Source organism: Schistocerca piceifrons, chromosome 3 (genome assembly GCF_021461385.2).
Source record: "Schistocerca piceifrons isolate TAMUIC-IGC-003096 chromosome 3, iqSchPice1.1, whole genome shotgun sequence".
NCBI classification, from domain to species: domain Eukaryota; kingdom Metazoa; phylum Arthropoda; class Insecta; order Orthoptera; family Acrididae; genus Schistocerca; species Schistocerca piceifrons.
In genome coordinates, this window is record NC_060140.1 from 297,417,824 (window position 1) to 297,442,781 (window position 24,958).

A 24,958-nucleotide genomic window follows, 5' to 3' on the forward strand; every position below is an offset into this window, starting at 1 on the left:
ATAAAGAAAACTACGCTAGTAATGTTGATAAAGAGACAATGCTCTTCAGTAACAGCCTGAGCCACCTCAGTCGATTGGCTCAGATTCTCAAGGATGCCTACAGCACGTGTCTTCTTGCAGTCGCCTCCCATAATGTGTATAGTAGATCTCAGTGGTGATTGGAAAGACAATACATTTGGACTATGGGTTACAGAACTGTTTCGTTAAGACAGTCATAGGGAGTGAGTTCCACATGCGTTAGGTGGGCGTGATCCAGCTCAAAGAAGTTCGTGTCATATCGCAGGTTCTTTCAGTTAAATCAGCTGTTGGCGGGAAGCAGATCAAAACGCTTGTCTCACCTTCTTAAGACTTAGTGAAAATTTAGGGAGGCTGCTCTTGACTCATCTGCTGAACTCGTGGTTGATATTCATGTGAACGTTGTGGCACAGTAACGTGTGGTACCATAAAAACATGCACGTAGTTTCTCTTCTTCTAGTACCACACTGCTGTTGGACACCATGGCACCTACCACACGCAATCGCGTGTGCATGGTTTGGGCGGATTGCCCATGATAGCGTTGCGTTAATGCCAGCACACTTCTGTATTTTCTGTACCCAAGAGTTGTTAGGAGTGTATCAGACCCTTTCTGCGTCATTAGGGCTGATTACCGCTCGTGCTGTGAAGTCAGGCCAGGTAATCCTAGTTGCTCAACTGTCATCTCTTTCGGCAGGACGTGCGTGACGTCAGTGAAGCGGACTCCTAGGTCCGAGCATTAGCAGTGCTGTGGTGGCTAGGGCTACCTTGTCCGCTGGGCTAGGATACTCAATTACATAGCAGCCTTCCATTACTCGGGCAGCGACAGTAGCGTAGGTATCTTCCAGTTCATCCCAACCACTGAGCTCGCTTCATAGTCCCGGGAACATGCTGCTCTCTTAACAGATGTACAATCAATTATTTTTACGACATGTTACACGGCATGGACCCGTTATTAATGCAATAATCTTTGCACAGATCTCCATTCGAACTTTACGTGAATAGGAGGTTACCACATGAATCTTAATCATACTTTATACATAGTTATGACTAATTAAAAAAAAGTTATATCAAGCGATTTCATACCGTACACAGTTTGCAATGGACAGGGTGAAGAAAAAAGTTAAGCGTTAAGTAGCACTACTCCCATTCACCACCAGCAAACTCATAGAATCAAATCACTCACTACATATACCTTTTACATCATTCTATACACACATTTCAGAATTACTTGTCCAAGTGAGGAACGTGGCTGGACATACTCAACGACCTGTTAATTTCATCTACTTGTCATTCCTATACACATCCTCACACTATCATTTGACTGGAGTCAAGTCTCTACGTCTTCTTATCCATACGACTCTCCTTGCGTATTACAGTGTTTGTCAGTCTCCAGCATCTGTAAACATCTCACAAAAACCGAAAAAGATGACATCATCTCCTCTCTAGTCGTTTCGCAGTCAGAAGGTCAGTCGCAATTAACCAACACAATAAACACATAGCAATTCAAACGAGAAAAAATTACAGAACTGACCGATTTGTTACCTCGTGTGGCTCAGTCTATATGGGTACACAGAGCCATCGCTCAGCCACTTGATTTGAAACTGGAAAGCATGGAAATAATCTATTAACACACAATATACAAGTGTACAAAAATATGAGGTCCATGGCGGTCTCTAATTTCCATGTTCTTCTGATACTCCCTCACTCAAACATTTTCTTTACGATTGATTACAAACCACAGGAAGTATGAAGGTTTGTCTGCTATTACATCTTTGTTTCAGTATCTCCACTCAAAAGTCTCGTTCTTGTCATGGAATTTGGCACAAAAGGACATGTCACTAACTATTTCCAAAATAATCTTCATACACTCCCGGTCCACTGTAATCTCGGATCTATTGAGAAAAACATAAAATCATGTGACCGATTGTCGTCAACTAATTTCCACTGCTTTTGTCATGGAATTTGACACAAAAGGACATGTCGCTAACTATTTCCAAAATAGTCTTCGTACACTCCTGGTCCACTGGAATCTCGGATCTATCGAGAAAAACATAAAAAATCGAATCACCTGAGCGATTCTCATTAATTAACTTCCACTTCTTTTCTTCTCCGCTGTTCAGTTTCCTATTACAGAAAAAAAACCTACAAAAGTAATACAGGCTAGCACATAGTAAACTATTGTCCAGTCATTGATCAATGCATTCTTTCTGTCTTCATGTTGCTGATTAGTTGTTCCATGACCTGATCTCTTCCCACATGGTTTCCTCATTAAAAGCTTGCTTTGAGAGAGGCAGCAACACATTCATCTTCTGTGAAGCACAAGATTGTAACAGACCTTCCTTTTGGCGTACCTTTTCTCAACTCAAACAAACTACTGCAGCAAATCGCATCCTCTGCGTTATTTTTTTTTTTAGATCCATTTCTACTCTCAGTACTCCCTTGATGCGGGTCATGTTTTCCGGGCAAGAGCAACAAAAAACTCCGTTATTGCTTCTCGCTACCTTCATATTGCCAGTGCTCCCTTGGCATTAGTATTTAGCAAATACTCTATGCAATTAAATCCTGTATTCATCTGCCATCTACAGCTCTCTATACGCATCCTACAGAGCTGCAAGTCAAATGTTCATTAATTACAGTTGCTCCCATAGAAGTTAACTCTTGCGTTGCTCTCATGTACTTCTGAGCATACCACCTCACAACACAAATACAGGTATAGACTGACTACGTTATCACAACAATCAACAACATGGCCAAGTTTGGCTTCAGTAACTTGTGTTCTAACAAGAAGATGATGAAAGTAGAGTAATACGCACTAACTGCTATTTTGATGGACTGTAATTCAAAAGAAAACACACTGACAAGGTTTACATCAAACTATTTATACTTCAAAGATTTGTGATTAGAGACATTATGTGAGCTACATGGCTTGATGTAAGCTACATAAATTCTTTGTGTGTAAGGTTTCAAACTCAACAGCATTTTTGTATACAACTCTCCCGATACAAAAATACCGAAAGTAGATGTTATAGATTTTGCATCATATAGCAGATGGGATCTCACCAACTGTTTATCCTCTACTTCATTGGCTATCTGACATAGTCGTTCCATCTGCCTTACTTTTTTTGCCATCTGCTTTCTTGATACAATCTGTCACAAGTTTAAAAACCTCATCATGCCTACCTTTGTTGTGGGCATAAGATTCACTGGCTCTCACATGCGGTCTGGCAGTCCTTTGTCATTCAAGATTGTTTTGGGAGACATTTCAGTCGATCCATTGGCATCTCGTTTGTTATCCCCTGAAATTCACTTATGAATAATTCCCTGCTATGGTGCTGCCTATTGCAAATAATTTCTACTGAGTTTGACACTGGATGGTAAGGCAAAATGAAGACAGATTTCATTTGTCGCCGCTTAAGGATGGTTTGCTACTGTTTTTGCTTAAACTGTGGTCTATTACTCAACATCACTTTCTCAACACCCTCTACTTCCTTCTGAAAGTGATTTGTGAATTCTATACCACAAGTTTTTGCTGTCAAGCTTCACAAAGGATTAAATGTGACAAATTTAGAAACAAGTTCTATAGTAGCCTCAACTTTTCCTCCATACTCGAGCGGTACTGGGCGGGGGCACAAAAAGCTTACAATATTGTTCACTCGAAATTGGTACATAAACCCTTTGGTTGTGACTGGCAAATTGGAAAATAAACTCTTGTTTGATTCTGATATCCAAATTAACTCCTATCACTCAGCTTGCGCTTCTATGTGATCTAACTTTCCTTAGTTCATTCCTGTTAGCTCTTCAATTCACAATTTTGATGCCTGAAGACACGAAGGCCACTTTGGGTTGTTCTTCAGGTCACAGAAGTTTTTGATGACACCAAGAAGCGGAAAAAGCTTTGAATGAACATCCACCCCGGAGATCCATCGAATTCAAAATACGGTCACGGATGCTGCAATGGTTGATGTTGCTTGTTGCGAATGTTGGCGAGTTGACTGAATCCGAACGGCACACGGTATATTTGGTCACATCTTGAAAGTGAGGTTATAGTGAAAATGCTGAGTGTGACCATGGTGCGGGACTGTGGGACATATCGCGGAGAACTGCGAACTCCATGTGTATGAAGATGGAAAGATTTGCATGAATTTACCAAATTTAAATATTAACCCGTGAATACATTGTGCATGTACTCATGTATGTACCTTAAAGCCATGTAATAATAATCATTCTCGTGTATTAGAGAATGTCAGTATCGCGTAGTAGTTTGGGATGAATGTGTACACAGGCATTCTCGTATTTCAACAGAGACCGCTCCGTTGATCAAAATGTGTCAGCAGACTCGCATTCATAACCTACTCCGGAGTAACTCAGTCTAATGCCTTGATTGCCCGCCCGGTTGGCCGAGCGGTCTAACGCACGGCTTCCTGGAACGGGAAGGAGCGCCTGGTCCCCGGCACGAATCCGGCCTGAGGACTTGCGTCGAGGTCCGGTGAGCCGGCCAGTCTGTGGATGGTTTTTAGGCGTTTTTCATCTGCCTCGACGAATGCGGGCTGGTTCCGCCTATTTCGCCTCAGCTACACTATGTCGGCGATTGCTGCGCAAACAAGTTCTCCACATACACGTACACTACCATTACTCTACCACGCAAACATAGAGGTTACACTCATCTAGTGTGAGACGTTCCCTGGGGGGTCCACCGGGGGCCGAACCGCACAATAACCCTGGGTTCGGTGTGGGGCGGCGGAGGGATGAAGTGAACTGCGGTAGTAGTCGTGGGATTGTGGACCACTGCGAATGCGGCAGGGACGGCGCCTCTCCTTCGTTTCTAGGTCCCCGGTTAACATACAACGTACAATGCCTTGATTAATTTCTAATGGCCTGTCCACCACTGTCGAAGAAGAATATAGAAACTGGAGAAGGGGCAACTTGAGTTTAGCTTTCACCATTCTGTTGTAGACAATACAATCAAGTTTCAGACTATCGTTTGTTACAATTGGTGACTCCATTTTATTTTTACAGCTGGACTAACCTAGAATGGGACGCGGAAATTCTGGCAATGGATCATCTGAGGCATTCCATCCTCGTCCAGTTACTGAAAGCTGCTCGGCGCATCACAAGAGCCATAACCGCCAGATTTCAGTGCGCCTTGCGAAATACATTATCTTTCATTCAGTCATCGAGGCTGAACGAAACTGGTGAGTATCTTATTTTGAAGTATGCTGTTATTAAATTAAGCGTAATTTACGATAATGATGGAAACTTAAGATATGAATTAAAATTTTTGCGGAGGCGGAGTCTTCCTGAATACTGAGCAGAAATGCTGACCATTACACCGCCGCAGTACGATGCTCAACGTAGCTGCACGAACTTCTCAAGCCACATGCCCTCCCCAACAAAGCTAGAGTAATTCGTGCAGCAATGCTGTCCATAGGGCTGTGGTGGTGTAAGGGTCAGCATTCCTGGCTAGTAAGCAAGAAGAACTTGGTTCGAGTCCGTGAAGAAGTGTCTGGAACATGCTTGACTGCCTTGGGATACGGTGTGCGTCTACACACAAGTTGGCGGGACGCGGATGCCATTTTGTCTGTTCTGCTAGGAGGGCGTTTTCTTTAAATTCTATAAATCGCTTTTTATTTTGTTTGTTATTGATGGTAATTACACATAATTGTTTTTCGCCTGAAGGGCGTGCCCTATATGATCTCAACAAATATATAAAAATAAATAAATTAGTAAAACAAAAAAAGAAAAAATTGAACAACACAGCAACGAGACGATAGTCTTCGAACAATTCGCAGCGGGCTCTAGTATGGAGCATCCTTATGTCGTAATGGGACGACTTGGTATTAGTCTGGTTATGTAGCCGATGAGGAACGGCTTTCCTTTATCCATTTATATAAAAAAAATTATAATAATAAAGAAAGAAACAAACCTTCCAAAATCCTTTCCTTATTTAAAAAAAATAAAAAATAAAAAAAATATGCTCTGCTAAATATTTTTAACTGTCAGAAAAGTGACGTTCGAAATCGAATTCTGGTAAAAGTGTAAAAAAAAAGTCCCGACCGCGCCACAAATATTAACTAATTTTTTTCAGCTTCCATCATTATCGTAGATAAAGATGAGACTTAAATGTCTCGGGGAAAATTTACTTAAAAGATCTATACGAAAGCGTACTTTGCTCATTAACTTATGCTATCAAGAAGATCTTCTTTAAGATAATAAAGAAACGTAGCTGATTGAATGTTTCAGAGCTTAATAAAAAACGTAGCTGATTGGATGTTTTGGAGCTTACAACTGTGTCGTGATCAAAGTACAAGGCAAACAAAAACTTCGAAGTAAATAATAACCAAGTCAGAAGAAAAAATCAATATCCGCTGACAACCAGATTGCACCTAACGTATCCTTTTCGTTTAGTAACGAACACGAACGTTGAGGAAAAACTTGAGCTGATGTCAAATAAGTTCGTCAGACGAACTACTGGCCAGCTCCCCACCGCCCCTTCCGCCCACCTAGGAGAGAGATGAGGGTGACGCCGCACAGTACAGTGGAGTACAACACACCGCCCCTAGCCTCGGAAATGGCGGTGTTTGGCGAGGAGGAGACAACTGCCCAAGCTTCCTCACGTGTCCAGCCGAAGTCACTCATCAGATCGCGTACAGGTACGACATTGGGGGAGAGGGCGATAGGGTTTGTCTGCAACGTTTCAGACATTATCTGTGAGATAAAGGTCGGATGATTAAGCAGGACAGTCGAGGTGCTCTACATGGCTTCAGCGGCCGTCAAGCCGGGGCCATATCTAGGAAGCGTTGTGAACGCGGTGGTTACCCTTGCAGGCGGGAGTGCCTGAACCATACGCAGAATCAACAGTGAAGGTGTAGTGCAAGTCTGGATGCGATCGTTCTAGACTGCGAGCAGGGCCGTTTTAAAGGCCAAGCGACGAAAGATGACACTTGGCGTGGCAACTGCAAATTTCTTTACTTGACGTATCACAATAGTACTACCAGGCGCCAGTGGAGCCCACGGGCCCCAGAGCATTTCACAATTAGTACGGAAAACTAACATGGGTGAAAGTCTACGAACATAAGGGTGTAACGGGTGGGAGGCGGGGCACCAAATAATAAATCACTTGTTTGCAAAAACTTTCTTGAACATGCATCGGGCCGGCCGGAGTGGCCGAGCGGTTCTAGGCGCTTCAGCTGGAACCGCGCGACCGTTACGGTCGCAGATTCGAATCCTGCCTCGGGCATGGATATGTGTGATGTCCTTAGGTTACTTAGGATTAAGTAGTTATAAGTTCTAGGGGACTGATGACCTCCGATGTTAAGTCCCATAGTGCTCAGTGCCATTTGCACCATTTGAACAAGCTCTGGTCGTATGTACACAAAACGTCTACGCGAAACTCCGGCATATCGCCTTTTAAGACTTCCGCCAACTGTCATTCTCTTAACCGAGAAAATGTAGGGAAGTGTTGTCTGTTTTTTCCGGAATTTCTAGAACTTTGAGGTCCCCTGGTGTCCTGAGCAGCGCGTCGAAAATTTATCGAGACCCGCTGACACACACTTGTTACTGAGGGCACGTGGATCTACCAACCCCGCGTAACATGCTCAATGATTCGAAAGAAAGTATGAGGTTCATTAAGATGAAACCGACAGTGTGTGTACCTTTGCCTTACACTTAAGGTGGCACCACGTAACTGCGGGTATGGTGGTCCATCTATCGGTAGACAGACTGACGCATGCGCACCGTTTGATGTTGCATAGCGCCAGTGTGGTTTCACGCCGAAGTTATCGTCACTACCGAACATGCAGGCGAGTAAGCAGGAACAATGAGGAGTGATTCGATTTTTGGCGGCGGAGGGAGTTGGAGGCCGTGAAGTTTATCGACGGATGAAGGCTGTGTATGATGAGTGCAGTCCAAGTCGTTCAAGTGTTGTGGAATAGCGCAAACGATTCCTTGAGGGGTGCGAGTTACTGGAAGACGATGCTCGTCACGGACTGGCTCATCGTGTCATCACACGGGAAATGGTTGTGGAAGTGCTTTAGTCTTGGACAACCACAGAATCACCGTGGACGAAATCCATCTGTTAATGAGTATTAGCGTGGGCACCGCCCACACGATACTGCATCAGCACCTGAACTTTCGAAAAATCTTTGCGTAATGGCTTCTCCACCAACTGACTGCCGAACAGCGCAATACACGAATGAGGCTGTCTTTCAGTCATCTGCAACATTATCATGAGAAGGAATACGGCTTTCTGTCGCATATTATCACAGGTGACGAAACATGGTGTCACTATTTTGAACCAGAAAGCAAGCGTCAGAGCAAACAGTGGAAACATGCGACTTCACCACCTTCAAAGCAGTTACGGTGGCAAACGCTGGAACATCCACCGTACAGTCCGAACTTTAACCGTGTGACTTTCATGTGTTTGGACCTCTAACATAAGCAATTCGCGGACATCGATTCTCAACGGACGACGAAGTGTGTGACTGGGTCCAGGCCTGGACCCGACAGCAGCCTACTAGCTTCTTTAAGGATGTAATCGACCAGCTAACGTCGCAATGGCATAAATGTGCCATCAGTTTTGGCGAGTATTTTTGAGTATGTGTACTGTGTATAACTACATTTTTGAGTTAATAAAATCATTACCGTTACTTTACATTAGTCACCGGGTTTCATTTGGAATGCCTCTTATAAGAATAGACCATGTAAACGTGGGCTATAAATCGTAAGGGAATTTGGCACGTTTTATGTACTTCCGTATTTATTTCACCAGTAAAATTGGAGCGCTTATACCCCCTCTTACATCTAACCAGACATCCGTAATGATTCAACATTAGGACGTGCGTATACAGGGTGTTACAAAAAGGTACGGCCAAACTTTCAGGAAACATTCCTCACACACAAAGAAAGAAAATATGTTATGTGGACATGTGTCCGGAAATGCTTACTTTCCATGTTAGAGCTCATTTTATTACTTCTCTTCAAATCACATTAATCATGGAATGGAAACACACAGCAACAGAACGTACCAGCGTGCCTTCAAACACTTTGTTACAGGAAATGTTCAAAACGTCCTCCGTTAGCGAGGATACATGCATCCACCCTCCGTCGCATGGAATCCCTGATACGCTGATGCAGCCCTGGAGAATGGCGTATTGTTTCACAGCCGCCCACAATACGAGCACGAAGAGTCTCTACATTTGGTACCGGGGTTGCGCAGACAAGAGCGTTCCAAATGCCCCCATAAATGAAAGTCAAGAGGGTTGAGGTCAGGAGAGCATAGAGGCCATGGAATTGGTGCGCCTCTACCAATCCATCGGTCACCGAATCTGTTCTTGAGAAGTGTACAAACACTTCTACTGAAATGTGCAGGAACTCCATCGTGCATGAACCACATGTTATGTCGTAGTTGTAAAGGCACATGTTCTAGCAGCACAGGTAGGGTATCCCGTATGAAATCATGATAACGTGCTCCATTGAGCGTAGGTGGAAGAACATACTGACGAAACTAAAATGAGCTCTAACATGGAAATTAAGCGTTTCCGGACACATGTCCACATAAAATCTTTTCTTTATTTGTGTGTGAGGAATGTTTCCTCGAAGTTTGGCCGTACCTTTTTGTAACACCCTGTATAGTGTTAATAATAATTGTAGCTGTTCAGACAAAGAGCGAGAAATGGTAGGGTAAGATTAGTAGATGAAATGCAAGGAAAAAAACAGGAATAGAGAGGGATGAGGAAAGCATGGGTAGTGTTGAGATAAAGGCGGAAGTACTAGTTCGCTCTTGGAACGAAGGACGACAGCTGCCATATTCTGACAGGCGGGATAAGTTGATGATAATTGGATAAGACGTAGTTTACAGAGCAGTATGGCTGAAATGGAGAAGGTGATGGAGAAAGGATTAGTGTTGTGCAAAGTCACAGCCAAGATGGTGGACATCCCTGATCCGATATTTCAGTTATGGAATGATGGTATATTTCTTATGCTGGAGGAGAGGTACTGACGACACAAGTGAGTGAGAAACAGATTTATTTTTCATTTACTTTTGTCAGAGGAGTGCCAAAGACATACAGTTAAATGTATACATGATCACATAACAATTATAGTTATATTTGTATGTACATAGATTGCAAAAAATAAATTAACGAGGTGAAGGAATTGACCAAATCTCCATTCACATAATATTTCTCCAAAACTGAGCCACAAGTAGGGCACTGTCACTGGCAAACAATTGTTCTTGTTACGAGAGGGAAAATGGAGAGAGAGGTCAAATGGATGACTGTTTGATTTTGACCATACTCGCAATTTCGGTCCTCTGATGTGAGGCCCTGTTACGTAAGCGACGACTCAGCCCTGCTGACTCTGATTATTACTCGGTTTACGGACAACCAAAACAATCCAGACTTCTTTGCAGCCAGCTGAAAGATGTTCACGAGGCTCTGTCCAGTCCAGTTTCTTAGATTTTCACAGTTGAAATCTTGCCTTATTTGGAGGTACTTCCAAAGACTTCGGTCTCTGGAAGTAGCTTGTCCTTCTTTTCAGCCTAGGCTGAGACTGTTGATAGCTAAAGAGTGCATGAGTTTCAATAGTATCTACATTCAGTTGTTCTTGATCAGCAACGACATCTCGACGAATACTTGGGAGGTGCAATACCAGCAATACAGTACGTCTTTTCAACAGGGTTGGGTTTTAGGCATCCGGTGGTTAACCTGCAAAGCTTCGTCGAACGCAAGGTCCACACTTTTAGCATGGATTGACTGTACAACACAGGGGATGCATATTCTCCAGCAGAGTAACACACAGTCAGTGTTTTGGTTCTAAGAACATGTGGGTTGTGCACTCCGATTTATACGTCTTAAATTCCTCAGGATGTTATTTCTACCACAGGCTTTGTGACTGATATTGGAGCAGCGCGTTCTAAAAGTGAAATTGCTATCCGGTGTTACCCCTAGTAAGATTGGGGTGAAATAATCTTCAAAGAAGGTTGCGTTCCAAGAGACATGCATTTTCCATGAAACCTCCCATTTCCTGCGATGAAAAGCGAACTGTTGGGATTCTGATGGATTCGGTTTTAGATGCTGAGCCACGTAGTATATGCCAAGTTCCTTCAGAACAATTTCAAAGGTGACTTCTACTTCTTCAGCAGGCTAGTGCAACGTTGTCTGCAATGATAAAACTTCTTGTGTTCGTGTGTAGTGATTGGTCATTACTGTAGATATTGAATAGTAGTGGCAATCCATTCTTCTGTAATCTAAATTTCCTTTGTTGAAAGTCAACAAAAACCCTGCGACTATATAGCATGGTAGACATCACTCTAGTAAGTCTGAAGTTCTTCGTGTCCTCAAACGTATTCTAACAGTATACAGTCGGTCAATCGTTGATTTCAATGAAAGCTACTTCTGTGAACTGTCGGTTTTCAGATCCATCCCGAATGTGTTGAACACTTTTGCCTGGTCTAAAGTGTACCTGCTGTGGAGTGAGTTGTTGGCCAAAAGCCTGAGTGAATTTGTTGAGTACCATCTTTTTGAGGTGGCACAGGAGAGATATTGTGCTACAGTTCCTCCATTCTCTATTGCCCTTTCCGGGCTCACAAACAGCTATTACATGAGCATTCATTCATAATTTTGGGATCTTAGGTGACCTTAGATAGCTATTAAAAGCTGTAGCAACCATTAATTCCACATTTTTTATTTGTTCCACCCACATATCATCCACAGCAGCACCTTTATTTAATTTGTCATGTTAAAAGTTTGCATGTATTCAGATCTTTCTAGATTTTTATGTGCAGATGTCTTCGACATGGGTTGCCTGTGCTTAGCCTCTCGTTTCATTTTGCTATCCATGAGAATTTGACGGGCAATATGACTGGCTGTTACATCTGAGTGGGCCTCATTCATAATTAAATATTTGCTCTGTTTCTTTAATAGTCTCCAGGCCTCTCTACTCTGTGTCATATCCAATACTTCCATCAATTTGGACCAAGTCTCTCTCTCTCTCTCCCTCCCCCCCCCCCCCCTGTCACTTTCACGATTCTGTTAAGGAAGTTAGTTCATGTGTTGCTTCAATGGTTTTCTCACCCAGAAGACTCTGTTTGAGTAGATTGTAGTAAACTTATAGATGCAAGATCACTTCTGAATTGAGGCCCTCTACGTAATTTGTGATGCATAGCTGGGGAATAGTTACTGGAACTCTTCTTAACAGCCTTGCCATATTGGTCGTACACTTCTGGAACTGATTTGATGTTTTGGAACTGGTCCGTTATTTTGGACCTTGGCCAATTTGATTTCTTTTGTAAATAATTCCAATGTATTTCTCGATGTCACAAAAAATATTGATGCCATTGAAGTCACACACTTCTGTGATTAAAAAAGATCGTAAGACTGAATTTGAACAGAGAGCACAAAAATTCGAAACTATGCTGTTAGCTACTACGCTCCTGAGTCACTTGGTTTAATGCTGTTCGCACTAACTGATGAAGTAAAGTCAAAACTTTGTCATTTTCTCGGAAACGATTGACTGTTGGCACATAAGAAAAAATAAGTATCCCTTAAGTTTTACCCTTCTTTCACCAAGCGAAGTTTGGTCTGTGTCAGGGAGCAACCTACTGAGGGTTCCCCTTGTAAGAATATAGAAAGAAACTAGTATCTAAAAGGGACTAAATGAGAAATATCAAATGAAACCATCAAGAAACAACATAAATGGAGAACGGGATACTACTAAAGAAACTACAAAGTATGGAGCTGCTGAAGCGTTAGTAACGAGGAAAGAGAGATATTCTAGAAGGGGGATATCGGTTTTGAACGACTACATTAGCATACTAATAAAAGACAAATGGAGGTGTGTCTAAAAGCCTTGTCATTACCTAATACTATGAATTACAAATAAGTTTATGAAAGTAAATCTGCTTTAGGGAAGAAAGGAATGCGAAAAATTTAGCATGAAAGTCGGGATCGATATGTGAGTGAAATAGAACACGATACTCACGTAAGACAAAGCACAGCATAAAACTATAAAGCACTTCAATAAACAAGAAAGAGATACTTTTCAACTATATGTAATTCCGAGTGTTTAAAATAGTTTGACTATTTGTTGACTGATAATGAAGAAAAACCAAAAACAAACATCAGTACAAGTGACTGTAGGTTTGATATCAATAGAAGAACTGCAGAATGTGATCCAAGAAACAACAAACAAAACGTTGTTGGGCGCTGATGATATAAACGTTGAGCTGATTAAATATGCAACTAACGAACTGAAGCATAGGCTTTTAAATTTTATTTGCTGGCTGAGCGGACATGTCACAGACGCCTTATGTACAAGGAAGGTGACAGATTGTAATACGCAAATTACCGAGGAATAAGTCTGCTAAACTGGTGTTGAACACCGTACGCTAACATTATAAGCACGAGGTCAGTACCAATAGTGGAAGCACTTGTGATAGAGGCACAAAAAGGTTTTAAGAAGACTAAATCATTGTTCCAATTGTCTTTTGACTTTGGCACAATTCACTGAAAGAGGAAGAGAATTTAGATTATGAATTTATAATGTTTTTACCGATTACGAAAAGTCATCTGGCAAGGTAAACCGGAAAACGCTACGGAAATCATTGAAGGAAATGGAAGTTCCAGGAGATCTGCTTCCAACAATTCAATCATTATACAAAAATAATAAAATAGGAATCCATACTGTAAGGAAACGGACAGAATCCGCCGATATTAATCGAGGAATCAGAGAAGGAAGCCCACCGTCTCCCAACTTTTTCAATGATTATATTGACGTTATTATTGATAAATGGTTGAATATGTTAAATCACACATTAAGAAGTGATATTTTAATTTCATGACTACACTGTTCGGTGATGATCAGTTTTCACTCAGGTGACAAACGTCATCGGATAGCGATATGCTTATATACAGACCATGGAACATATTTTGTGTTCAGACATAATGATCTTTCTAGACTCTGAGAAGCTCATCTGCAGAAACCAGCACGGTTTTAGGAAACAGCGGTCATGCGAGAACCAGCTGGCCCTCTTTGTGCGTGATATACAACAGGTTCTAGATACCGGCTTCCAGGTTGATGGCACAATTCTCGACTTTCGAAAGGCGTTCGACTCAGTTCCGCACTGTCGCTTCCTACAAAAAGTGCGCACTTACGGTCTATCACAATGACATATGCGGTTGGATAGAAAGTTTTCTAACAGACAGGGAGCAGTATGTCGTCCTGAAAAGGGTAACTTCAACAGAAACAAGAGTAACTTCAGGTGTGCCCCAGGGCAGCGTAATAGATCCTCTGCTTTTTACGATTTACATAAACGATCTGGTTGATGGCATTGACAGCGGCCTTAGACTGTTTGCTGATGATGATGTAGTCTACAGGAAAGTAGTATCACACGAAAGTTGTGAACAAATCAATGAGGATTTCAAAAAAAAAAAAAAAAAAAAAAAAGGCGTGGTGTAATGACTGGCAGTTATCTCTCAATATTAGTAAGTGTAACCTACTGCGTATAACAAGGCGAAAATACCCATTAATGTATTAGTACAAAATAAATGATCAGTCTTTGGAAGCGGTAACAGTCAAGTATTTGGGTGTGACCATTCGAAATGATCTCCAATGGAATGATCAGATTACTCAAGTAACGGGTAAGGCGAACTCTAGATTGCGGTTTATTGGTAGAATCCTGAGGCGATGCAGTCCTTCAACAAAGGAAAGAGCTTACAATACGTTAGTTCGTCCAGCCTTAGAGTATTGTTCGACTGTATGGGACCCTTACCAGTTGGGTTTGATTCAAGAGATTGAGAAGGTCGAAAGAAGAGCGGCAGGATTCGTGACTGGTACATTTAGCCATCGCGAAAGTGTTACAAATCTCATAGAAGGTTTGAAGTGGGACACACTTGCAGATAGACGACGCGCTAAACAGAAGGGGCTGCTCTCTAAATTCCGAAATCCAATCTTCTCCGAGGATGTAGAGCATATATTATTACCACCAAATTTCAAATCGCGTAATGATTATCATTCGAAGATAAGAGAAATAAGAGCTCGTACTGAGGAGTTCAGACAGTCGTTTTCCCCTCGCGCGATCCGCGAATGGAACAGAGGGGGGGGAAATATGACTTTGGCGCGAATTGTGCCCTCCGCCACACACCGCTTGGTGGCTAGCGGAGTATATATGTAGATGTAGATGTACAGATGGTGGTAGTATTGCGAACACAAGCTATAAAATGACAGCGCAATGATGGAGTTATCATTTGTACTCGGGTGATTTATGTGAAAATGTTTCCGACGTGATTATGGTCTCACGAGGGGAAGTAACAACTCTGAAGGCGGAATTGTATTTGGAGCTAGAAGCATTGGACATTCCACTTCGGTAATCGTTATCAATTCGACATACCGAGATCCACAGTGTCAAGAGTGTGCCAAGAATATCGAATTTCAGGCGTTACCTGTCACCACGGACAACAAAGTGGCCGACGGACTTCGCTTAACGGTCGAGAACAGCGGCATTTGGTTAGCGTTGTTAGTGGTAACAGACAAGCAACACTGCGTGAAGTAACAGCAGAAATCAATTTGGGACGTACGCCGAATGTATTCGTTACAACAGTGCAGCGAAATTTGGCGTTGATGAGCTATGGCAGCAGACGATCAACACGGGTGCGTTTGCTAACACTACCAAGTCGCCTGCAGCGTTTCTCCTGGGCTCGTGATCAAGTCGGTTGGACCCTAGACGACTGGAAAATCGTGGTTTGGTCAGATGGGTCCAGATTTCAGTTGGTAACACCTGATGTAGGGTTCAAGCGTGGCGCAGAGCCCACGAAGCCATAGACGCAAGTTGTCAAAAAGGCGCTGTGGTGACTTCGTAATGGTGTGGACAATTTTTACATGGAATGTACTGGGTCCGATAGTCCAAATGAACCGCTCATTGACTGGAAATGTTTATATTAGACTACTTAGAGACCATGGACTTCATGTTCCCAAACATGTCACCGCAACACAATTGTTCGTCATTGGTTTAAAGAACATTCTGGACAATTTTACCGAAATATTTGGCAACCCAGATCGACTAACATGGAACATAATCTAGAGGCCAGTTAGTGCACATCATCCTGTACTGAGAATACTTTCCCGATTACGGACAGCTAAAGAGGCAGCATGGCTGAGTATTTCTTCCGGGGACGTCCAGCGACTTGTTGAGTACATGCAATATCAAGCTGCTGCATAACGTGAGGAAAAAAGACGTCCAACACACAACATTTGTCAGATCAGTGTATAATACGAGAACCTTAAGAGTAGTTCAGATTGCACAACATAAGTTGAGTCTAATCATCACTATACAGGGTGGTCCATTGATCATGACCGGGTCAAACATCTCATGAAATAAGCGTCAAACGAAAAAACTACAAAAAACGGAACTTGTCTAGCTTGAAGTGGGAAACCAGATGGCGCTACGGTTGGCCCGCTAGAAGGCGCTGCCATAGATCAAACGGATATCAACTGCGTTTCTTTTTAAATAGGAACCCCCATTTTTTAATTACATATTCGTGTAGTAGGTAAAGAAATATGAATGTTTTAGTTACCACTTTTTTCGCTTTGTGATAGATGGTGCTGTAATAGTCACAAACATAAGGCTCACAATTTTAGACGAAGAGTTGGTAACAGGTATGTTATCTAAATTAAAATACAGAACGTAGGTAGGTTTGAACATTTTATTTGGTTGTTTCAATGTGATACATGTACCTTTCTGAACTTATCATTTCTGAGAACGCATGCTGTACAGCATGATTACCTGTAAATACCTCATTAATGCAATAAATGCTCAAAATGATGTCCGTCAACCTCAGTACACTTGGCAATACGTCTAACGACATTCCTCTCAACAGCGAGTAGTTCGCCTTCCGTAATGCTCGCACATGCATTGACAATGCGCTGACGCATGTTGTCAGGCGTTGACGGTGGATCACGATAGCAAATATCCTTCAACTTTCCCCACAGAAAGAAATCCGGGGACGTCGGATCCGGTGAACGTGCAGGCCATGGTATGGTGCTTCGACGACCAATCCACCTGACATGAAATATGCTATTCAATAACGCTTCAACCGCACGTGTGCTATGTGCCGGATATCCATCATGTTGGAAGTACATTGCCATTCTGTCATGCAGTGAAACCTTGTAGTAACATCGGTAGAGCATTACGTAGGAAATCAGCATACATTGCACCATTTAGATTGCCATCGATAAAATGGGGACCAATTATCCTATCTCCCATAATGTCGCACCATACATTAACCAGCCAAGGTCGCTGATGTTCCACTTGTCGCAGCCAAAGTTGATTTTCGTTGCCCAATAGTGCATATTATGCCGGTTTACGTTACCACTGTTGGTGACTGACGCTTCGTCGCTAAATAGAACGCGTGCAAAAAATCTGTCATCGTCCTGTAATTTCTCTTGTGTCCAGTGGCATAACTGTGCACGACGTTCAAAGTTGTCGCCATGCAATTCCTGGTGCATAGAAATATGATATGGGTGCAATCAATGTTGATGTAGCATTCTCAACACCGACATTTTAGAGAGTCCCGAGTCTCGCGCAATTTGTCTGCCACTGATGTGCGGATTAGCCGCGACAGCACCTAAAACACCTACTTGGGCATCATCATTTGTTGCAGGTCAGCCTGCCGAAGTGGCCGAGCGGTTCTAGGCGCTTCAGTCAGGAACCGCGCGATCGCTACGGTCGCAGGTTCGAATCCTCCCTCGGGCATGGATGTGTGTGATATCCTTAGGTTAGTTAGGTTTAAGTAGTTCTAAGTTCTAGAGGACTGTTGACCATAGATGTTAAGTCCTGTAGCGCTCAGACCCATTTGATCCATTTTTGTTGCAGGTCGTGTTGACGTTTCACATGTGGCTGAACGCTTCCTGTTTCCTCAAATAACGTAACTATCCGGCGAACGATCCGGACACTTGGATGATGTCGTCCAGGATACCGAGCAGCATACATAGCACACGCCCGTTGGGCATTTTGATTACAATAGCCGTACATCAACTCGATATCGACCTTTTCCGCAATTGGCAAACGGTCCACTTTAACACGGGTAATGTATCACGAAGCAAATACCATCCCCAATGGCGGAATGTTACGTGATACCACGTACATATACGTTTGTGACTATTACAGCGCCATCTATCACAAAGCGAAAAAAGTGGGCCAACTAAAACATTCATATTTCTTTACGTACTACACGAATACGTAATAAAAAATGGGGATTCCTATTTTAAAAAAACGCAGTTGATATCCGTTTGACCCATGGCAGCGCCATCTAGCGGGCCAACCATAGCGCTATCTGATTCTCCACTTCAAGCTAGACGAGTTTCGTTCTTTGTAATTTTTTCGTTTAATGCTTATTTCGTGAGATTTTTGGCCCGGTCACTATTAATGGACCACCCTGTATACTGGATGAGAATATCAACAGGAAAACAAAAGTGATGGCGTTTCAGACATTGGAACCCGTAAGAGTCATAGTTGTCACAGATGGACAAATAGTTAAAAAATAAGACAGTAAATATATCGGTGTGATTTTAGATTTCCCAATTGAGATGATGTACAGCTAAAATTGGTCATTTCTGTGGAACCATACAACGTACATTGAAACAGAATATATAGAAAGGGGCATTTACAGGGTAATACTGTTGTCTTTGCTTTGAATCATCAGATACGATGTTCTTCCACTTTTTAGCGAGACATTTATTATTAAACAGTGGAAGAAGCGCCGATATCGGAGAAAAACTAAATGTTGAACCCATTGCAAATATAGTTTAAAAACATCGACTGAATTGGGAAGGCCACGCCCAACTTATGTCTAATGATAGAATAACTAAAGTTGCAATACAGTACATACCAAAAGGAAAGAGAAACGTGCGAAGTCACTTGAAAGGATGGCCTGAATGATTCCGATGCGGAACGGGCCAAAATGACTTCCATTGAAGTCGATGGTGATGATGGGGATCATTAAGGTGGGGATACAGCTGAATATGGCATACCTGAAGAATCTTGAGCACTTTGTTCCTCTCTAAGTTGAGGTCGTTGCCAGGAGAGGCGAGTGGATAATAATTCTTTGTCCAGAGTGCTTACATTTAACTATCAAGGTGAGGGTTGTCTGTCCATCTCTTACATCAAATCTGGAATACTGAGAGATGTTCATTAAAGTTGATTTTTCAACTTGCACACAATACTAACGATGAAATAATATTAATGTCTTGTCCTGACACAGGAGAGAGGAAAGTCAGATTCAAATGGTTCAAATGGCTCTGAGCACTATGGAACTTAACTTCTGAGGTCATCAGTCCCCTAGAACTTAGAACTACTTAAACTTAACTAACCTAAGGACATCACACACATCCATGCCCGAGGCAGGATACGAACCTGGGACCGTAGCGATCGCGCGGTTCCAGGCTGTAGTGCCTAGAACCGCTCGGCCACCGCGGCCTGCGGAAAGTCAGGGGGAGGGGGGGGGGGGTTAAGTTAGTCTGCAATTTAGGAGCGGTGAGGAACAAATGCGGAAAGATAGATTCTCAGAGAAGGTTGCTTGATGACTTGGATCAGCACCTACTAGAGGCGCGGATTCTGGAAGTCTACAGGATGCTTGCAGCACGAAACTCATGGAATTCAGAAGTCTGATTAACACCATTTATTTGCGATCACACTAACTACTACACTGAAGGCTGATTCTAAACATTAGAAAAAAACAAAGGAGACAATTAGCTGCACAACAGAACTCAATGTCTGAAATCTCGGGATAAGTGTTAAACAGAAGTAGTGAACGCTAGCAGCACGTTAAGTACAAACTTGAGAACAGCACTCCAAGTGAGAAAAATATATATTTCGGGGCCTACTGAGGGTAGCCACGAGCGATATGGGGACCTTCGCCCCTGGGATCTGACTGAGAACTCCCTCTGAATGCAAAAATTCGGGTTTATTAAGAATCGTTACGAACCACTATTTCTCCCTTCCTATGGTCGATCCACCATTCCCCCAGAACTTAACAAGCTTCTGCCAATCTAGCGACTCGCCCTGCACCTCCAGGAAGCCTCTGCTCAAACATATTTAGATTCCTCCCCTACTCCTAATGGTTAGGTAGAGATGCTTCTGGATTTTACATTAACAAATTCCAAGTTTGCTATTGACAGCTGAACGTCACTGCCACTCCTTTTACGGCCAGGAACAACAGCGTTTTACGTCACTTAGCCCCGCTCTCCCTCCTGCTGCGGTTGGGGACTGCTGTAGTAGCTCTTTAACCTGTGCAAACTCACTGACGTCGCCGTTGTCGATAGCAAGTATCAAGCTTGCTGCCTCTACTAAGACGTGCCTTTCGTGGCCATCCTCTAGTTAGACATCTTAAAACAGCGTCTAGTCGGTGGGTGGACTTACCAGTTAATTCTCTGAAGTTATACTTTCCCGTGAGACAGCTGCCCAGAATGTCTGCAATTATACAGTTCTAGTGTCATTATTTATCTACGGTAACCTAAACATTTCCACATTTGTCTGCTCACTGCATTGTGTCTCTGATTTGCTATCTTGGAGTACCCTTGACGATTCCTAACATCCTTAAGCGTAACAACGTACAAGTCATTATGTCGTCAATACATGATGATAATAAATTATAATAAATATTTCAGTTCAACAAACACCGTCATTTATACACATTCCTAAGAAAACGTATTTACTAGATACTAATAGAAAAACATGGCTGCGAAACGAAGAGAAGTGAACCTACAGAAGAGGTTAACTGGTCATTGGAAGGGAGGGGTTATAGAAGCCATGTTTGTGCCGTTTTCTAATTCTGAAGGTGGCAGGGGTAAAATACAGGGAGCGAAAGGCTATTTACAATTTGTACAGAAACCAGATGGCAGTTATAAGAGTCGAGGGGCATGAAAGGGAAGCAGTGGTTGGGAAGGGAGTGAGACATGGTTGTAGCCTCTCCCCGATGTTATTCAATCTGTATATTGAGCAAGCAGTAAAGGAAACAAAAGAAAAAATTGGAGCAGGAATTAAAATCCATGGAGAAGAAATAAAAACTTTGACGTTCGCCGATAACATTGTAATTCTGTTAGAGATAGCAAAGAACTTGGAAGAGCAGTTGAACGGAATGGACAGTGTCTTGAAAGGAGGATATAAGATGAACATCAACAAAAGCAAAACAAGGATAATGGAATGTAGTCGAATTACATCGGGTGATGCTGAGAGAGTTAGATTAGGAAATGAGACACTTCAAGTAGTAAAGGAGTTTTGTTATTTGGGGAGCTAAATAACTGATGATGGGCGACGTAGAGGATATAAAATGTAGACTGGCAATGGCAAGGAAAGCGTTTCTGAAGAAGAGAAATTTGTTAACATCGAGTATAGATTTAAGTGTCAGAAAGTCGTTTCTGAAAGTATTTGTATGGAGTATAGCCATGTATGGAAGTGAAACGTGGATGATAAATAATTTAGACAAGAAGAGAATAAAAGATTTCGAAATGTGGTGCTACAGAAGAATGCTGAAGATTAGATGGGTAGATCACATAACTAATGAGGAGGTACTGAATAGAATTGGAGAGAAGAGAAATTTGCAGCACAACTTGAGTAGGAGAAGGGATCGGTTGGTGGGGCATATTCTGAGGCGTCAAGGGATCACCAATTTAGTATTGGAGGGCAGTATGGAGGGTAAAGATCGTAAAGTGAGACCAAGAGATGAATACACTAAACAGATTCAGAAGGCTGTAGGTTGCAGAAGGTACTGGGAGATGAAGAAGCTTGCACAGAGTAGAGTAGCATGGAGAGCTGCATCAAACCAGTCTCTGGACTGAAGACCACAAAAAAAAAAAATTAACACACACTGACGGAAATAGGAAGCGTTAGCAGAGAGCCCCATTGCCATATGTATATCCAAGTTTGTGGACATTTGTAGCTGGCCGGCGTGGCCGAGCGGTTCTAGGCGCTTTAGTCTGGAGCCGCCCGACCGCTACGGTCGCAGGTTTGAATCCTGCCTCGGGCATGATTGTGGTGATGTCCTTAGATTAGTTAGGTTTAAGTAGTTCTACGTTCTAGAGGAATGATGATCTCAGATGTTAAGTCCCATAGTGCTCAGAGCCATTTGAACCATTTTTTGAGATGTTCATCAAATAACGGGTATTAAACGATTAAGGTTTCATTTTATTCGGAAGTCATGTCTGTCTTCACAAACGCTTTCATTAGGTCGTCTTGAAAAAATTCTTGCAATGCTTGATACATGGTAAGGCAACGGCCTTGCCGTAGTGGTTACACCGGTTCCCGTGAGAACACCGAAGTTAAGCGCTGTCGGGCGTGGTCGGCACTTGGATGGCTCACCATCCAGGCCGCCATGCGCTTTTGCCATTTTTCGGGATGCACTCGGCCTCGAGATGCCAATTGGGGAACTACTCGACCGAATAGTAGCGGCTTCGCTCAAGAATACCACCTTACGACCGGGAGAGTGGTGTACTGACCCCACGCCCCTCCTACCCACATCCTCCACCGAGGATGACACGGCGGTCGGATGGTCCTGGTAGGCCACTCGTGGCCTGAAGACGGAGTGCTTGATACATGATGTGTCAGTTTATGACGGACGCTGTCTGGAGGTTGCTGTACGTCCTCCTAATCACATCCCACACATGCTCTGCGACTGACAGATCATGAAACAGCGCTGGCCACTCACCGATCTATAGATTCCTCACCGTGTTTATGGCGCGTAAGGCCCTTTGTTAATCTGCTGGAATATGCCTACTGGTACCATGCACATGAATGGTACGACAAAAGTGTTTAACAGTCTTACCATATTCTGCGAGCGTTCAGCCTGCCTCCAACAATTAGGAAATCGTTCATATTGTCGTATCCAACAGCTCCTCTCACTACAATTCCAGTAGCTGTAGAGGTATGCATCGCGGGCATTACTGCTTCCTACAGTCTTTGACCAGGAAGAAGCAACGTTGATTTAACCACCACAGACAGAAGCAATATCAACCGTTGAACACTGCAGAGTGCCTCTCCGTGTGGCAGTTGACTCCGGTTCTTCCACACGCATGTTAGTGGTAAACAACAAACAGCAACTCCACAGCTCAACCGAGCTTTCATTGACCTCTTCCGATAGTCGGTGTTCTCCCTGCCACACTGCTGCCTAATTCCAACTCGTCACCACACGCTCTGCAACCATTGTTCTACAGCTAACTGTGCGCTCTGTCGGTACTGTTTTCTAATCGAATCCCTCATCCCAAAGACCCGACCTTTGCCAGAGAGAGAAAGACGGTGATAACAGCTTGTACACATCCTTTACACATCATATGGTACTGAAACAGAGGATGACAGACTAAAGGCCGAAATATTAAATGATGACAAAATTGTAAATATCGAAATACATGACAGAGGGATAGAAAAACAATTAAAATCGCTCAAAAGAGGAAAGGCCGCTGAATCTGATGGGATACCAGTTCGATTTTACACAGAGTACGGGAAGGAACTTGCCCCCCTTCTTGCAGCGGTGTACCGTAGGTCTCTAGAAGAGCGTAGCGTTCCAAAGGATTGGAAAAGGGCACAGGTCATCCCCGTTTTCAAGAAGGGACGTCGAACAAATGTGCAGAACTATAGACCTATATCTCTAACGTCGATCAGTTGTAGAATTTTGGAACACGTGATATGTTCGAGTATAATGACTTTTCTGGAGACTAGTATTCTACTCTGTAGGAATCAGCATGGGTTTCGAAAAAGACGATCGTGTGAAACACAGCTCGCGCTATTCGTCCACGAGACACAGAGGGCCATAGACACGGGTTCCCAGGTATATGCCGTGTTTCTTGACTTCCGCAAGGCGTTCGAGACAGTTCCCCACAGTCGTTTAATGAACAAAGTAAGAGCATATGGACTATTAGACCAATTGTGTGATTGGATTAAAGAGTTCCTAGATAACAGAACGCAGCATGTCATTCTCAATGGAGAGAAGTCTTCCGAAGTAAGAATGATTTCAGGTGTGCTGCAGGGAAGTGTCGTAGGACCGTTGCTATTCACAATATACATAAATGACCTTGTGGATAATATCGGAAGTTCACTGAGGCTTATTGCGGATGATGCTGTGGTACATCGAGAGGTTGTAAGAATGGAAAATTGTACTGAAATGCAGCAGGATCTGAAACGAATTGACGCATGGTGCAGGGAATCCCAATTGAATCTCAATGTAGACAAGTGTAATGTGCTGCGAATACATAGAAAGAAAGACCCTTTATCATTTAGCTACAATAGAGCAGGTCAGCAAGTGGAAGCAGTTGATTCCATAAATTATCTGGGAGTAGGCATTAGGAGTGATTTAAAATGGAATGATCATATAAAGTTGATCGTCGGTAAAGCAGATGCCAGATTGAGATTCATTGGAAGAATCCTAAGGAAATGCAATCCGAAAACAAAGGAAGTAGGTTACAGTACACTTGTTCGCCCACTGCTTGAATACTGCTCGCCAGTGCGGGATCCGTACCAGATAGGGTTGATAGAGGAGAAAGAGAAGATCCAACGAAGAGCAGCGCGCTTCGTTACAGGATCATTTAGTGATCCCGAAAGCGTTACGGAGATGATAGATAAACTCTAGTGGAAGACTCTGCAGGAGAGACGCTCAGTAGCTCGGTACGGGCTTTTGTTGAATTTTCGAGAACATACCTTCACCGAGGAGTCAAGCAGTATATTGCTCCCTCCTACGTATATCTCGCGAAGAGACCATGAGGATAAAATCAGAGAGATTAGAGTCCACACAGAGGCAAACCGACAATCTTTCTTTCCACGAACAATACGAGACTGGAAAAGAAGGGAAAACCGGTAGAGGTACTCAAAGTACTCTCCACCACACACCGTCAGATGGCTTGCGGAGTATGGATGTAGATGTAGATTTAATGTTTTTATGTGGTCTGAGTTGTAATGATGTACCCT

The 24,958-nt window shown here is 42.9% G+C and overlaps 1 protein-coding gene across 1 annotated transcript in view; it reads left to right on the forward strand.

Annotated features, from left to right (window-relative positions):
* LOC124788608 overlaps positions 1-24,958 on the forward strand; it is a 111,473-nt gene that overhangs the window by 26,413 nt on the left and 60,102 nt on the right. The window contains exon 3 of the mRNA XM_047255877.1: positions 5,032-5,207. Coding sequence (XP_047111833.1) covers positions 5,032-5,207 — 176 coding nt within the window. The remainder of the gene's footprint in view (positions 1-5,031; positions 5,208-24,958) is intronic.